The 16,660-nt window shown below is 48.1% G+C and overlaps 1 protein-coding gene across 1 annotated transcript; it reads left to right on the top strand.

Annotated features, from left to right (window-relative positions):
- The first annotated feature begins 3,250 nt into the window (after positions 1-3,250).
- Positions 3,251-15,843, top strand: LOC143518371 (U2 snRNP-associated SURP motif-containing protein-like). Its single transcript, XM_077010809.1, has 24 exons — positions 3,251-3,368; positions 4,001-4,083; positions 4,860-4,971; positions 5,406-5,515; positions 5,622-5,689; positions 6,065-6,159; positions 6,394-6,458; positions 6,591-6,756; positions 7,110-7,315; positions 7,915-7,958; positions 8,901-9,005; positions 9,164-9,230; positions 9,481-9,647; positions 9,786-9,948; positions 10,052-10,131; positions 12,462-12,549; positions 12,675-12,803; positions 12,979-13,174; positions 13,387-13,464; positions 13,744-13,777; positions 14,330-14,483; positions 14,604-14,714; positions 14,905-15,161; positions 15,354-15,843. The coding sequence occupies exons 2-24, from the start codon at positions 4,006-4,008 to the stop codon at positions 15,478-15,480; spliced, it is 2,700 nt and encodes an 899-aa protein (XP_076866924.1). The 5' UTR covers positions 3,251-3,368; positions 4,001-4,005; the 3' UTR covers positions 15,481-15,843.
- The last annotated feature ends 817 nt before the right edge of the window (positions 15,844-16,660 follow it).

Genomic DNA, 16,660 nt, shown 5'->3' with positions numbered 1-16,660 from the left:
GGTGGGACTCGAACCCACAACCTTCAAATGGCCACACACCCGCGTCTAGAAGACCAATGCGCTATCCATTGCGCCACATAGTCCAGTACGGGTTAAAGTTTTGACAGTTGCTCTTCAGCATGAGGCTGAATGTCATGACCTAACAACTGCTTACATAATAGAAAGGCACAGCTGGGATTTGAACCCAGGACTTCCTGTTTACTAGACAGGGGCTATGACCAGCTAAGCCACGACGCCACGCTTGGCTTTTTACTGTGGATTGGTGTCATTAGTGAGGAGCGATGAATTTTGTTGTTTTCAAAGAAAAAATGACTCTGGTAGGACTCGAACACACAACCTTTGAATGGCCACACACCTGCGTCTAGAAGTCCAATGCGCTATCCATTGCGCCACAGAGCCCAGTATGTGCTAAAGTTTTGACAGTTGCTCTTCAGCATGAGGCTGAATGTCATGACCTAACAACTGCTTACATAATAGAAAGGCACCGCTGTGATTAGAATGCAGGACCTTCTGTTTACTAGACAGGCGCTATGACCTGCTAAGCCACAGCACCGCTCCATGGAGTTTTGTTGTGGACTGGAGTCTTTAGTGAGGAGCGATGAATTTTGTTGTTTTCAAAGAAAAGACTACTCTGGTGGGACTCGAACCCACAACCTTTGAATGGCCACACACTTGAGCCTAGAAGTCTAATGCGCTATCCATTGTGCCACAGAGCCCAGTATGTGTTAAAGTTTTGACAGTTGCTCTTCAGCATGAGGCTGAATGTCATGACCTAACAACTGCTTACATAATAGAAAGGCACCACTGGGATTTGAACCCAGGACTTTCTGTTTACTAGACAAGCGCTATGACCAGCTAAGCCACGGCGCCACGCCATGGCTTTTTACTGTGGATTGGTGTCATTAGTGAGGAGCGATGAATTTTGTTGTTTTCAAAGAAAAAACGACTCTGGTGGGACTGTAACCCACAACCTGCGAATGGCCACACATCTGCATCTAGATGTCCAATGCGCTATCCATTGCGCCACATAGTCCTGTACGGGTTAAAGTTTTGACAGTTGCTCTTCAGCAGGAGGCTTAATGTCATGACCTAACAATTGCTTACATAAAGGAAAGGCACCGCTGGGATTTGAACCCAGGACTTCCTGTTTACTAGACAGGCGCTATGACCAGCTAAGCCACGGCGCCACGCCATGGCTTTTTACTGTGGACTGGTGTCTTTAGTGAGGAGCGATGAATTTTGTTGTTTTCAAAGAAAAGACAACTCTGGTGGGACTCGAACCCACAACCTTTGAATGGCCACACACCTGCGTCTAGAAGTCCAAAGCGCTATCCATTGCGCACCAGAGCCCAGTATGTGTTAAAGTTTTGACAGTTGCTCTTCAGCATGAGGCTGAATGTCATGACCTAACAACTGCTTACATAAAGAAAAGGCACCGCTGGGATTTGAACCCTGGACTTCCTGTTTACTAGACAGGCGCTATGACCAGCTAAGCCACGGCACCGCGCCATGGCTGTTTACTGTGGATTGGTGTCATTAGTGAGGAGCGATGAATTTTGTTGTTTTCAAAGAAAAAACGACTCTGGTGAGACTCAAACCCACAACCTTTGAATGGCCACACACCTGCGTCTAGAAGTCCAATGCGCTATCTATTGCGCCACAGAGCCCAGTATGTGTTAAAGTTTTGACAGTTGCTCTTCAGCATGAGGCTGAATGTCATGACCTAACAACTGCTTACATAAAGGAAAGGCACCGCTGGGATTTGAACCCAGGACTTCCTGTTTACTAGACAGGCGCTATGACCAGCTAAGCCACGGCGCCACGCCACGGCTTTTCACTGTGGACTGGTGTCATTAGTGAGGAGCGATGAATTTTGTTGTTTTAAAAGAAAAGACGACTCTGGTGGGACTCGAACCCACAACCTTTGAATGGCCCCACACCTGAGCCTAGAAGTCCAATGCGCTATCCATTGCGCCACAGAGACCAGTATTTGTTAAAGTTTTGACAGTTGCTCTTCAGCAGGAGGCTGAATGTCATGACCTAACATAACAGGAAGGCACCGCTGGGATTTGAAACCAGGACTTCCTGTTTACTAGACAGGCGGTATGACCAGCTAAGCCACGGCGCCGCTCCATGGAGTTTTGTTGTGGACTGGTGTCTTTAGTGAGGAGCGATGAATTTTGTTGTTTTCAAAGAAAACAGGCATAACTGGGATTTGAACCCAAGACTTCCTGTTTACTAGGCAGGTGCAACGCTTCATGGTTTGCTGAAAAAAAAAGTTTGCTGTGCTAATAAAATTTCATCTTGTGCAGGGGCGCGGATGGCACTGGGGACGAGGGGGACATGTCCCCTCCAGATTTATATTATTATTTATATCTTATTATTATAAGATTTATATTATATATATTTTGTACAGCTTGGTCCCCCTCACTTCAGAATTTCCATCTGCGCCCCTGATCTTGTGCGAATCTGGTTGATGAATTTTGCCCGATATACTCTTATTGCATTTTCCTCTCAGCAGTGCTTGATTAAGGGATCAGAACCCAGGTGTCAAGGTGTTGATGTAACAGCAGAACACAAAGAAATCAAGCAAAGTATTTCTGCACAGATGTCAACAACTCACAATGAACTGGTAACTTCAAAACACGATGCGTTTCGTGTAGAACACATGCCATAAGAAACCCGTAGAAAAGAGTCAAATGCAGTTGTATAATCCAGGTTCAGAAAGTAAAAGTCCTCACCAGGATTTTGCTCAAGCTTCCTAGATTGTGTTGATTCCACTAATTTTACCTGGATTGCACTAATTAGAAAATCTAGCAAGCTTGAGCAAAATCCTGGTGAGGACTTTTACTTTCTGAACCTGGATTATACAACTCTGGTCAAATGGGTGGAAACCGATAGTTGGAACTCAACAAGCTCACTCGATGGCACTTGAATTCTCTACCTGACATGCTCCTCCTAATTAAACAGCGATATAGTTGGTGGCATGTGAGGCTTTTCGGAACTTCAGAAAAGATGCGACTCTGGCGGGATTGAAACCCACCAATTTTTGAACGGCCATAAAAATCTGATCAAAGCAGGCTAATGCGATAACCATCGCGCCACACCACCTACACCGGCGGCTGTGTTGGTGTTTAGCTTGAGCTTAAAGTGTTTCCTTTAATAATAACTTTCACGCTTGTCCCAACATGGCGTCCCCGTTTTCCTGCTCCCGAACAGCGCGCACGTCCGTTGGCGACGCTTCAAGGAGCTCCGCTCTGATTGGTCCCGCTCTCGTCGCGTCATTTTCCGCTATTTCCATTTTTAGAAAATCCAAAATGGCGGATTAATAATAAAACGCACGGTTCATTCTTTATGGCATCAACCATGTAAGTCTCGCTGTTGATTCTTAACGCACACACAACAACTGGGCGCACGATAGCACCTCCCTGGTCTTCAGCTTGTTTCGTGAGGCTCGTTTGCTGACGACCGTCCTCAGAAGTTAACTTGAGGCTGGTGAATTGGGTACCTAGCTAGCCTGGCTAAGTAGCTGGTCGGCTATCTCTTTAGGGGGGTGGCGCCTTCCGTGACAATTAACCATTTTACCACCTTATCATGAACCTTTTATTAACGTTATATGCAGGTTTTAATGTGCCAAGCAAGCACAGAGTGTGCTAACGAGCACCTCTGGTGCTGTGGTTGTGAGCCCAAAGAACATTAGCCTCGCTAGCCTCGCAGCTAGCCGCCCTAGCCAGGGTTTGGGTCCATCACGTCTGCGGAATCACACGCGTGTTGTGCGTGTGCGTGTGACATGGTGTGTGTGTGTGTGGTTGGGTTGCACAAACACGGCTTTGTGTTGTTGTTTCGGGGGGACTAGATGATGATTGGTGATGTTGTTAGAAGTGTGTCTTCAGTCGGGGGCCACTGCGTTCATCAAACGTTGTTCTGGGTCTCGAGTGAACTAAGTTTGATAAGAGGATGATGATGATGATGGTATTCCGTGTGTTGTCTCAAATTATAGTCGACATGGCAGACAAAAAAGGGAAGTCCGCGGGAGTGAAGAGGGTCCTGACCAAGAAGGAGCAAGAGGAGCTCAAGAAAAAGGTACCGCGAGTGTTGCTCCTGGTTATCTCCTTCTGGGGAACCGTGTCAGGTAGTCAGTGTCTCCAGAGGAACATCTTAATATTTACCTGCCTTTTCAGTCCCCCTTTCGTTTTCTTCTACCCCCCTCATCTTTATTTATGTTGTTGGTTTAAGCTTTTAAAACTATGCTTGTAAAATGCCCATGTCATCAGCATGAACATTTAGAATAACAGTGTAGCATGCATGACTTTTTAATTGCTGTAAATGATAACCAAAGTGGGCATGGTATTTATGAGGCTGTCTGTCAGTTAAGTGAGTGACATAGCAGTCATGGGTGCTCATTGTGAAGATTAGACCCAGTCTTGGGGCTAGAAGGTGATAAACACCAAAACCATTAGTGTTGCTACTCTGTTGTTGGCCCTGTGTGGGGAGATGTGGGGGCAGCACACAACTGCTACCAGTGGGCAGGAGGTGTAGGCAGTAATATGAAATCAAAAAGAATTTTTGTGTGTTTTCACATTACTTAAAATATCAGATCTGATCTGTGTCGCATATAGGAAAATAAATTCCGCCCTCTAGTATGAACATTGTTTTCAAGCCCATGTAATTTGTGTTGGAAATAAACTCTGCAGGAGCAGGATATGTAACCGCAGGCTTATCTAATAAAAACAAAAATACCAGCAGTGTCTACTGTGGTACTATAGCATCGTTGTCATATTATTGCAGGTATTATTCACTTTTGTAAATGAAAATGACGTTTTTTTTCCTGTATGACTGTTTGTTGCTGTGGTTTGTAGGAGGAGGAGAAGGCTGCTGAGGTTTTTGAGGAGTTCTTGGCATCTTTTGACGGCAGCGAGAAGGGCAACGTTAAGACGTTCGTACGAGGGGGGATCGTGAACGCCACTAAAGGTGAAAAAACTGTGGACCGCAGTGCTGTCGGAAAGTCTTCTGTAACAGGACATGTGACGGAGCTGAAGTCTAAGCTTGTGTAAAGTGTGCCTGCACAAGTCAAACTGTTCTTTCAGCTCTTTACATGAACTGACAGATGACCCTTGGGGTGGGTTTGCAAATGTATCCTGGCTTAGGCAGGGTTGTAAGACGGAGTTTTAAAGGAGGCACTTTGTGTACTATCATTAAGATTGTGGTCCTAAGATTTTCTTACTTTTCACAGTCCCTGCAGACCCTTCCTTTGCCATTGCATTCCTGGTCTGTTCAGACTCCCAGCACACCCAGCTGTGTTGGTTATTGAGTGTCCTGTCCTCCCGATCGGTCCCTTGCGTTAAACAGCACTGATGTGCAGGGATTTTGTAAATCCTCTCTCTCTCTCCCTATCCCTCCTACAGAGGAAGAGGCTGCTGAGGTGAAGAAGAGTAAGCTGTACAGACCCGCGGCGAAGTTTGCTCCCATCCCTGCGAGCGTGTTGTCGCTGCAGCCTGCCGAGCTACGGAAAAATGTGAGTGGCAGTGGGGTGTGTGAGCGAAGCCACGCCCAGTTTAGGGTGCAGAGTCGATTTGGCCGAGCATGGCCTAACCTACGGGAATCCTTGTCTCTCCTCACAGGTTGTCAAAAAGAAAGCGGAAGAGAAGAAGAAGAGTAATCTGGAGCTCTTCAAAGAAGAACTGAAACAGTAGGTCTTCCTGCCACTCGCATAGGGCCGCACAACGCGGCTATGAGCTTCTCACTCTTTCTCGCTGCTGTCTCACCAGTGTCTCCCTTTCCTCTGCGCTCATGCAGCAGGCCGGGGGGGGTCAAGCTTGCGCGTGTTTGGTTTGTTTCTTTGAGCGTGCTTCCCCCACACTGCCACGTGCTCTTAGCGTAGCGTCTGTGCACAGTCTGCCTGCGTTGGGCTTGAAGTGGTGGCAGTGTGGGGGAAAAACCGGGCCACACACTGCACTTCTGTAGTTGTGCTTTTTTAAGTGATGGATGACGTTTGACTGGTGTTTACCATGCAACAGTAGCAGGATGTGGAGAGCAGGCCAGTGAGTCTTGCTGTGTGTCCCAGAATACAGGAGGAGAGGGAGGAGCGCTACAAGCGGAAGAAGAACGACCCAGGAGGGGTGTACCCAGACCTGGACCTGCCCATGACGCGCCGCTCCAGTGAGGCCCACACACACACACACACACACACACACACACACACACACAGTGTTGGCTCAGCACACAGCTGGTCGTGTAGTGGTGAGAAGTGCTGTGGGTGTGTTCTCTGTGCTGTCCTAATCCCGCTTTGCGTTGAATGTGTTGATGAAGGTTCTTCGTGTTGTGTGTTGAAGAGGGCTTGTGTGTCTGAGAGAGGTCCATCCTCACTCTGCCCTGTGTGTTCTTTCCATCCAGTATTTGATGACGACCCCACAGTGCCAACGACCACTAACCTCTACATTGGCTGCATCAACCCCAAGGTACACGTGTAACGGGCTGAGTGTGGTCATTGTCTAAAACAGAAAACATGATGGAGACCTGCCATTCTAGAGTGACCAACGATTACAAGAGTGTTTCAACCTGACAACAAGGAATGTGTGTGTGTGTGGCAGATGACGGAGGAGATGCTGTGTAAGGAGTTCGGCAAGTACGGCCCGCTGGCGAGCGTGAAGATCATGTGGCCGCGGACGGAGGAGGAGCGCACCAGGGTGACCAACCGCGGCTTCGTGGCCTTCATGACGCGCAAGGACGCGGAGAGGGCGTTGGCGGCGCTGGATGGCGAGTATCTCCCCGTCCCTCCGCTCTCCCCGGCCGTGGAAGCCCGCTCTCCTCATTACGTGTTAAAACTGCGGAAGGAATGAAACGCTGTAACCTGCGTACTGAGCCTAAGCCACTCAAACGTTTTACGATTGCTAAAAAAAAAAAACACTAAATAAAAATGAGCGAGGTGACTGATGCCCAGGTGAGAAGGGCTTCAAACTGCTGCTGGGAAAGAGGGATAGACTACAGGAAGGCCCGCTGTAGTTAAATGAGTAGTGTTATGTTTGTGAGCTCAAGCTGGGGAGGCGTCTTTGTTCTATTTGGCTTGGGTGGCGTCCGTTCACCGTGAAGCCCCCTTCCGCCCCCTCCAGGTAAAACGGTGATGGGTTTCGAGATGAAGCTGGGATGGGGGAAGGCGGTGCGTATCCCGCCCCAGCCCCTCTACACGCCCGTCGGGGTGCTGAAGACCACGGCACCCCCGCCGCCCTCCGGCCTCCCTTTCAACGCCCAGCCACGAGACCGCTTCCGCAACGACTTCACCAAGCCCCGCAGCCGATCGCAGGAGGACTTCTATAAGGTGAAACTCCGCCCACAGCTCCAGCGTGGGGGTGGGGCTTTTGTGTTGGAGTAGCGTTTAAAATGGGGATTTTCATTTAGGTGAGTCTGACAGTAGGATTTGTTAATTTTACACGTACAGTGCATTTTAGCAAACATTGTATCTTTGTTCGTTTTACTATTATTTCCTTTAGTTAGGAGTTCATAAAATGAAATTAACCAGGCTTCTCATACTAGTTTATGAAAACAATGCTAATCTGCTTAATGGCAGGTTAGCATTTGACGAGTCAAAGTCACACTGGCATGTCCGTAAGGTTAACATGGTTGTCAGGTGTGGTGGGTCTTCAGGCCAGAGAGGCAGGTTTTTTTAACCGTCACTGAACACCAATATCTTCTGATGAGCAGTATTAATGTCATATCCCATATAAATTGCGGGCTTACGTAATCTCAAAGTGATTGAGATGAGTCTAGAGTGGATTCTGAGCCGAGCACTCTTCTGCACTGTGTGTGTGACTACAGTGACGATGTTTTGCACTTTTGTGTGACTGTGGTGCGGTTTTTGTAAACATAAACTCATGTTATTGTTTGTATCTTCATCACGTGGTTTGACGTCACGAACAGACTCTGTACGACGCCGTAGTGACAGTGGTTATCCCATCAGAAAGGTACACACTCTTTATCCATTTGATATTACAGTATGACTCCGAAAATCTCTCACACACACACACGTGCGGTAGGCCTAGACAGCATTTAGCAACCCCAGAACCAGGTGTACCAGGTGTGTACCAGGTGTAGCGTTGAAATTAGCACATAGACTGTGAGATCACAGACACACACCCCAGACAGACATAAGACACTGGGGCTACCCTAATAATACCTGATGATACCCCATTAGTACACACGGTTTTCAACCAGTAGTCATCAGACAGCGAACACCCACATGTACACTTAGCAACTACAGAAAGCCACAGTCATTCATTTAGAAGTGTGTGAAATAATTCTGTGGTACACACCTCAAAATCAGTCTCAAAACAGCTCTCCGTTTTGGAGTTGTTATTCAGTGCCTGAAAGCACAGTGAACTCTTGAGGACATAGAAGCCAACTTAAAGACGCCAAATGGAGTTTGGAAATACGCCACTAAAAGAGGGTTAAAGGGGCCCCAGAAACCATGCTTTTCCAAAATAAAAGTCCTGTAGATACATTCACATATTTGGCTGGGGTTTTATGGAATGGGAGAGGGTCTCCTTACTACCAACCGTCAGCTGGACGAAGCATGCATCGGGCAGCTTTAAGGGGTGGGGGTGTGGGGGGTGTGGCCTCAGTAAGGTGAGCCCTGCACCTGCGGCTCCTCCCTCCTCCTGAGCTCAGTTTCATCCTCTACCACACCTGACATTTGGAACTAGAACACCAGAGCCAGGACTATTTGGCTTTAAGTTTGGGACTAACCTCGGGCCGGAGGGCGGGGCTGTGGGTGAGAGCTCGAGATGGGCCCGGTTTAGGGGGACACGGCACCGCCACGCTGAGCGAGCGAGGGGGGGGCGGGGTTATCAGGGAGGAGGCGGGGACTGTGGGTCATACTCTCATCTCTCTGTGTTTTGGCTGGGCAGGAGCTTGCTGTGCCTCATCCACAGGATGATCGAGTTTGTGGTGAGGGAGGGGCCCATGTTTGAGGCCATCATCATGAGCCGGGAGAAGAACAATCCGGACTTCAGGTGTGTGTGATTTAGAGCACGCAGGTGTGTGTGATTTAGAGCACGCAGGTGTGTGTGATTTAGAGCACGCAGGTGTGTGTGAACTGTTGCGTAAACATACGTCAGGGCTCTGAGGTCAGCTGTGTTTGTGTCACTGAAGCCTTTTGTGTCTCACGCAGGTTTCTGTTTGATAACAAGAGCCAGGAGCACGTGTACTACAGGTGGAAGCTCTACTCCATCCTGCAGGTGAGTGGACCCTCGCCGGGCCTGCAGCTCCAATCACCGCAGAACTGGATCAGTGCTCTCGACGGATGGACTTTATTAACCTGGACCTCTGCTTCCTGTTCTCACACCTGAATTTGCACCTTCATCTCTCCCTACACTCTTCTCTCTCTTTCCATTTTTCCTTCTTCCTCCTCCCCCTCTCTCTCTCTGTCCATCTCTCTCTCTCTCTCTCTCTCTCTCTCTCTCTCTCTCTCTCTCTCTCTCTGAGCAGGGAGAGAGCCCGAACGAGTGGAAGACGTCTCCCTTCCGAATGTTCCGGTGTGGCTCTTTATGGAAACCCCCTGTCCTCAATCCATATCTCCACGGCGATGAGGAGCAAGAGGATGGGGATTCCCCATCCCAGGAGGAGGAGCTGAAGAAAGGACAGTTGAAGGCAGAGTATGTGTGTGTGTGTGCGGGTGGAGGCGACCTTGAGTGTGTCTGCGGCTGGAGGCGACCTTGAGTGTGTCTGCGGCTGGAGGCGACCTTGAGTGTGTGTGCGGGTGAAGGTTAGTGACATGCCGCTGTATGTGTCAGGCACAGGGAGCAGCTGGAGGCGTTGTTGAGGGGTTTAACCCCTCGCAGGGTGGAGATCGGTGATGCCATGCTCTTCTGTCTGGAGAGGGCGGAGGCTGCAGAGGAGGTGGTGACCTGCATCGCCGAGGCCCTCTCTATACTGCACACACCCCTACAGAAGAAGGTCAGCGTGCACACACACTCCAAGGCATACGCTTTACACACACACACACACACACACACACACACACACACACACACAATCACTGTGCTCTTTTGCTGTGCAGGTTGCAAGGCTGTATCTGGTTTCAGACATCTTGTACAACTCCTGTGCCAAAGTTGCTAATGCCTCCTACTACCGCAAATAGTAAGCTCTCTCTCTCCCTCCCTCTCTCTATCCATCCTTCACTCCCTCTCTCTCCCTCCCTCCCTCTCTATCCACCACCTCTCTCTCCCCATCCCTTCCTCCCTCTCTCTCTCCCTCTCCCTCCCTCCTCATCTTGATTCATATTATATCACCATGATTCTCTTGAACACTTTTATGTTTATGCTATAAAACCCACAAAGCCACTAGGAGCGTGCAAGTGTGTGTGTGTGTGTGTGTGTGTGTGTGTGTGTGAGGGCTGCATGATGTAGATAAAGACAAAAAACCTTAAAGTATTTATTTAAGCACTTCTTGGATGACAACATGGATGAGACTACACTTCTGCATTTGATGTGAAATGATGGTTAAATATCGCAGTTATTTTATAAAAGATGGATATACAAAATGCAGCTGCTTTTCAGACCAGTTGATGAGGTGGTGTGAGAAAGTGCCCCGGGCCGGTGTACGCTGGGGTAAATAATCAGGTGGTGTGAGAACGTGCCCCTGGCCGGTGTAGGCTGGGGTAAATAATCAGGTGGTGTGAGTACGTGCCCCTGGCCGGTGTACGCTGGGGTAAATAATCAGGTGGTGTGAGTACGTGCCCCGGGCTGGTGTAGGCTGGGGTAAATGAGCCGATCCATGGGGCAGTTCAGCTTCTCTCCGCACAAGCAGGCTGGCCATGCACAGGCCTGTGGGACGAGAACTGTGCGCAAGAAACACATATGCAAAAAATATGCAAAACACTGCTACAAATAACCATATAATTATACATATTCATATTACATATCACTCATTTGCAACTTAAAAAGAACAAAATGTAACATAATATACATAAATGTAAAAATAAATAGTAAAGGAGTGACTGAGGCAATGGTGATGTCATCAGTGAGGGGCTTTGCCTCTCCATGTAGCCCCTGTGTGAGCTGTACAATAAGCACCGACTAGCTGCTCATAGTCTAGTGTGTGTTAACGAGAGTTTACTGTGTGTGTGTGTGTGTGTGTGTGTGTGGGGTGTATATTAAGGGGGTGTCTGTATTTGTATGTATGTATATGTGGTGTATATTAAGGGGGTGTCTGTATTTGTATGTATGTATATGTGGTATTTATTAAGGGGGGTCTATGTAAATGTGGTGTATATTAAGGCTGTGTCTGTATTTGTATGTATGTATGTATGTATATGTGGTATATATTAAGGGGGTGTCTGTATTTGTTTGTTTGTATGTATGTATGTATATGTGGTATATATTAAGGGGGTGTCTGTATTTGTATGTATGGATGTATGTATATGTGGTGTATATTAAGGGGGTGTCTGTATTTGTATGTATATGTGGTGTATATTAGGGATGCACCGAAAATTCGGCCACCGAAAATTTTCGGCCGAAATGGCTTAAATTTGCATTTTCGGTTTTCGGCCGAAGTACTTTCATCACCGAAACAACACGGCCGAAACGATGTGTTGTGATGACGCAAGCAAAAATCGCCACCTGCACGTGCTTATTTGGATTAAAAAAAAGTTTCAAAAGCAAAAAAGTTTCAGTGATGCAGAAAGCAAAAAAGTTTCAGTGATGGCGTCAAGGCAAAGGACATTACACCAAAAATTATGGACTCGTTGCCTTAGACGATCAGCCGTTCTCTGTCGTAGAGGATGTGGGATTTCGTAGGCTAATAGAGCACATTGAGCCCCGTTATGTTTTGCCGAGCAGACGACATTTCTCAGAAGCGTGTTTACCTGAGCTGTTTAATGTTGTTGCAACTCACGTCACATTTTTATGAGAGAATGTATATTTATCTTTCAGGCCAGTCAGTTATAATAAAATTTTACTCGTATAAAATACATATATTTATCCTCTCAGATAAAAACGGTCTGCAAGCGAGTTAAATTTAATTAGTGGTCGTCCGTTGTCAGCGTTATCGCCGTTAACGGCCCACCACTAATTTTATTTTATAATATGCATTACTGTAATGTCAGTGCTAAATAAATATTTTCAAATCAAAATTTGTAGTTGATTTATTCTTTGAATAGCAATGCCTTGATTTTAGTGAGGTTAGCCATAAATCCAATGTTACTAATAATTGGCATAATGTATTTCGGTGTTTCGGCTTTCGGCCTTGGTTTCCTCATTTTCGGTTTCGGCTAAGAATTTTCATTTCGGTGCATCCCTAGTGTATATTAAGGGGGTGTCTGTATTTGTATGTATGTATATGTGGTGTATATTAAGGGGGTATCTGTATTTGTATGTATGTATGTATGTGGTGTATATTAAGGGGGTGTCTGTATTTGTATGTATGTATGTATATGTGGTGTATATTAAGGGGGTTTGTCTGTTTTGCAGTTTTGAGTCACGGCTGCCTCAGATCTTCAGTGACGTGGGTGAAGCGTATCGGAACATCCAGGCCAGACTGCAGGCGGAGCAGTTTAAGGTGAGAAGCTCCTACACCCGCTCACCTACACCACAGCTCCTACACCCACACTCCTACTCTCTCTCTCGCTACCCTCTGTGTTTGATTTAGTTTTTTTCTGTCTCTCTCTCTCTCCCTCCCTTTAGCAAAGGATCATGGCCTGCTTCCGTGCCTGGGAAGACTGGGCCATTTACCCAGAATCCTTTCTGATACAGCTGCAGAATATCTTCCTGGGGCTGATCAAACCAGGAGAGGAAGTGATCGAGAAGAAAGAGGTGAGAGACAACATCAGACCCTCTGTGACGTTTATGATGAAGCCCCAGCACAAGGCCTCAGTAGAAATACTCAGACAGGGTTGACTGTGCGGCAGTAGCCATGATTCACTCATTCTATGCAGCATTAAGGAGTGCCACTAATCAGCCCCCCCCCCCCCCCCCCCCCCAAATGCAGGTGTCCTCCCCAGGCTTGGACGGGGCTCCGTTAGACGGCACTCCCCTGGACGGGGCGGAGATCGACGGGACGCCTCTGGATGATCTGGATGGCTCCCCCATGCCATGGGACCCGTCCTCCATTGATGGCGTCCCCGTGGACGACCTGGACGGCGTCCCCCTCGGCCCCCCGGTGGACGACATCGACGGCGTGCCACGTGAGTGGAGAAGAAAGGGCGGGGCTTATGAGAGAGGGGCCTGTCTAGTAGACTCACACACAGCTTCTTCTGATACATCAGGCACATTCAGTGTGTGTGTGTGTGTGTGTGTGTGTGTGTGTGTGTGTGTGTGTGTGTGTGTGTGTGTGTGTGTGTGTGTGTGTGTGTGTGTGTGTGTGTGTGTGTGTGTGTGTGTGTGTGTAAAAACGCAGTGGATGAGGGTTTGGACAAGACATTACCCAGTGTGGCCCTGTCGAAATGGGAAAGAGTCGACGACATTGAGCCTTCAGGTAAACACACACGTATATACACATACATACACACCCACCCACCCACACACATTCACACATATACACACACAGATACACACATATATATATATATATATATATATATATATATATATATATATATATATATATATATATATATACACATTCCACACATCACACACACAGACCCTATCCAAAATCATATAACTAAGTCTAAGTGATGTGTGTTGTTCCCCAGCGTGACCTTGTCCACTGTAACATAAGCGCTGTGATGTTCTTGTGTGTTTGATGGTGTAGCTAAGATGGACTCGGACGACGGCAGGAGTGATGGGTGAGTTCCTCTCCTCGGAGGTGCCGCCCCCTGTGGCTGCCCTGCACTCAACGACCCGTTCTGGCGTCTGAGGAAGGTTGTGAATGTAATGTTACCGTAACGATCTGACGTCGGTGGAGAGCTGGCAGTCCAGCACGTAGCTGCAGAATCAACGCCAAACTCTGAACTGCTAGCACGAGACATCCAGACCAGAACCATTTAGTAACTAGCATGCTCTCTCTCTCTCCTTCCTCTCTCTCTCTCTCTCTCTCCTCCCCTCTCTCTCTCTCTCTCTCTCTCTCTCTCTCTCCTCCCCTCTCTCTCTCTCTCTCCTCCCCTCTCTTCCTCCCCTCTCTCTCTCTTCCTCCCCTCTCTCTCTCCTCCCCTCTCTCTCTCTCTCCTCCCCTCTCTCTCTCTCCTCCCCTCTCTCTCTCTCTCTCTTCCCCTCTCTCTCTCTCTCTCTCCTCCCCTCTCTCTCTCTTCTTCCCCTCTCTCTCTTCTTCCCCTCTCTCTCTTCTTCCCCTCTCTCTCTCTCTCTTCTTCCCCTCTCTCTCTCTCTCTCTCTCTCTCTAGCGAGGGCAAGGAGAATGACGTGGACTCGGATGATGACAGCAGCAGCGGTGATGACGCCACCAGCCCCAGCAGGTATGAGGGGGCGGAGTTTAAGAGCAGCCTGCGCAACTTCGAGATGTCTGAGAACAAGAGGACCCGCCTCCGAGAGCTGGAGGTGAGTGGCAGGGGGAGGAGCCACGGGAACACACGCCGGCCGGGGCCAGCGGCTCCACAACTCAACTGTGTGTGTGTGTGTGTGTGTGTGTGTGTGTGTGTGTGTGTGTGTGTGGGGCAGGTGAAGGTGATGAAGTTTCAGGATGAGTTGGAATCTGGGAAAAGGCAGAGGAAATCCAGCATGAGTGTGCAGCAGCAGGTTCAACACTATAGAAACAAGTTGCTACAGAAGGTACACACACACCACACACACACACCTTTCTGAACTGCTCCTACCAACCGTGCCAAAATCCAAAGTTCTCCATAATTGCGTGGCCGTATCGGTGCCTGTACTTAAACCCAGCTGAAGGGGTGGGGGTTGGTGTGGCAGGTGTGTAACGGCTGCACTGTGCTGAGGCCACTCTGTCCCGCTCTCTCTGCAGGAGTTCGACAAAGACGAGGAGGAGAGGAAGGACAGGTCTACGGGCAAGCAGAAGGACCGCCTCCGAAAAGAGGAGCGCAGAGACCGGGGGGAGGACCGGAGTAAAGGACGAGAGAGGGAGAAGGACAGGGACAGAGAGAGAGAGAAGGACAGAGACAGAGAGAGGGAGAAGGACAGAGACAGAGAGAGAACCAGGAAGAACGAGGATCAAGAGAGGAGCAGGGGGAGGAGCCGTGATGAGGAGGAGAGGAGAGAGAGGTACACGTTTCTATGGCATCACGTTATCGTTAGTCAATTAATCACTATAGTAATTAATGGCGAACAGCTATTAACCAATTAATGTGTCATCAGGACTGTAATGAGGCTCGTTATATGTGACACTGTGAAGACTTGTGGAACTGCGTGTGTAGCAAAGCTAACTGGTCTTTCGCTTGCTTTCTGGTCCTGAAGGACGCGATCTCGGTCACCGAGGAAGTCAAAGCGCTCTCGATCCCCATCGCCGCAGCGCAAGTCCCGCAAGTCATCATCACGATCACCCCACCGCTCACACAAGAAGGCAAAGAAGAGCAAAAAATGAACTCTGACCTTTTGACCTCTGTGACCTTTATTCCTGTTTCTGAAGCATCTCAGTGGATGGCAGTCACAAACTGCGTTTTCTTTCCTCACACCACACTTGCGCGCGCGGACACACACACACACACACACACAATTTTCTCCCACAGATCTTCAGGACTGGACTTGGCCAACTGCTGTCTTGTTTATTTTCTGTGACTGCTCCACTCACAAACAAATCCTCCGGCTGAATTTTTGTAAAATGAAGTTCAAACATTTATGTGTACAGTTCTCTTAATTTAGTTTTGTTTTTAAAAGTCCCTCTTTGAAGAAATCTACTGCAGGATTGGCACCCCAAAACCTTTCCAATAAACAGCTCTTGGCAGGAGTGGTGGGGAGGGTATGGTGTGTGTCCTTTTGGTCAGGAACATGATCGGGCTGGAGGAAAACTGAAAGTGTGTATACACGCTCCTCAGTGTGCAGCCTCCTGCTCCTGGAGACATGGTCTTCTCTCACATCGCTGCAGTCCAGGGTTCCAGCTCATGGGCCTCGTTAGCTGAACGGGGTGGGGGACACGTGGTGCTGGCGTTCTGATCTGCTGGGGTGTGATCCCTCAGCTGGCCACCATCTTATTGGGGCATCTGAACAAATCTGCACGGAAATCACCTGCTCAGAATCGGTTTGGTCCTCTTTTTCTTTTGCCAGCAGGGAAAATGCAAATTTCTGAAATTATACATACTTGACAATTTCTCACGTTCTAAGTCAATCTTGAACATGAGATTTTAAAATGTTCCTCACAATTTAACATAAAAACGTAACTATCTATGACCACCTCATGGGACTGGTTTAGTCATGAAGTCTTATGGGGACAGGCGAGACACCTTACACACACCACTCCTGTTAACCTCATGTGTCTGGTCTCCACCCATGTGTCTGTAGTCATTACTCGGGTCCTCTGTGCAGGACTGGAGCAGGTGGTGTGTAGTAAATGTGTCCTTGCTGTTACTATACGCTTGATGTTGATAACCTGACGCATACAAACATCACCCAACCCAGGCAGCTCTTTCATGGGAAAACCATTAGATTTTATTCTTTAGTGGATCAATCATTTAAAAATGTGGTTCAGTTATTTTTTACAAGCAAACCGTAACTGAAATACAGACACAAGAAATACAGAACTAAAGCGACCGTGAACTGACACTCCA

This window comes from Brachyhypopomus gauderio, chromosome 7 (assembly GCF_052324685.1).
Source record: "Brachyhypopomus gauderio isolate BG-103 chromosome 7, BGAUD_0.2, whole genome shotgun sequence".
In the NCBI taxonomy this organism is placed as follows: domain Eukaryota; kingdom Metazoa; phylum Chordata; class Actinopteri; order Gymnotiformes; family Hypopomidae; genus Brachyhypopomus; species Brachyhypopomus gauderio.
Note: the sequence above shows the minus strand (reverse complement) of the source record. Positions and strands in the feature narration are given on the sequence as shown.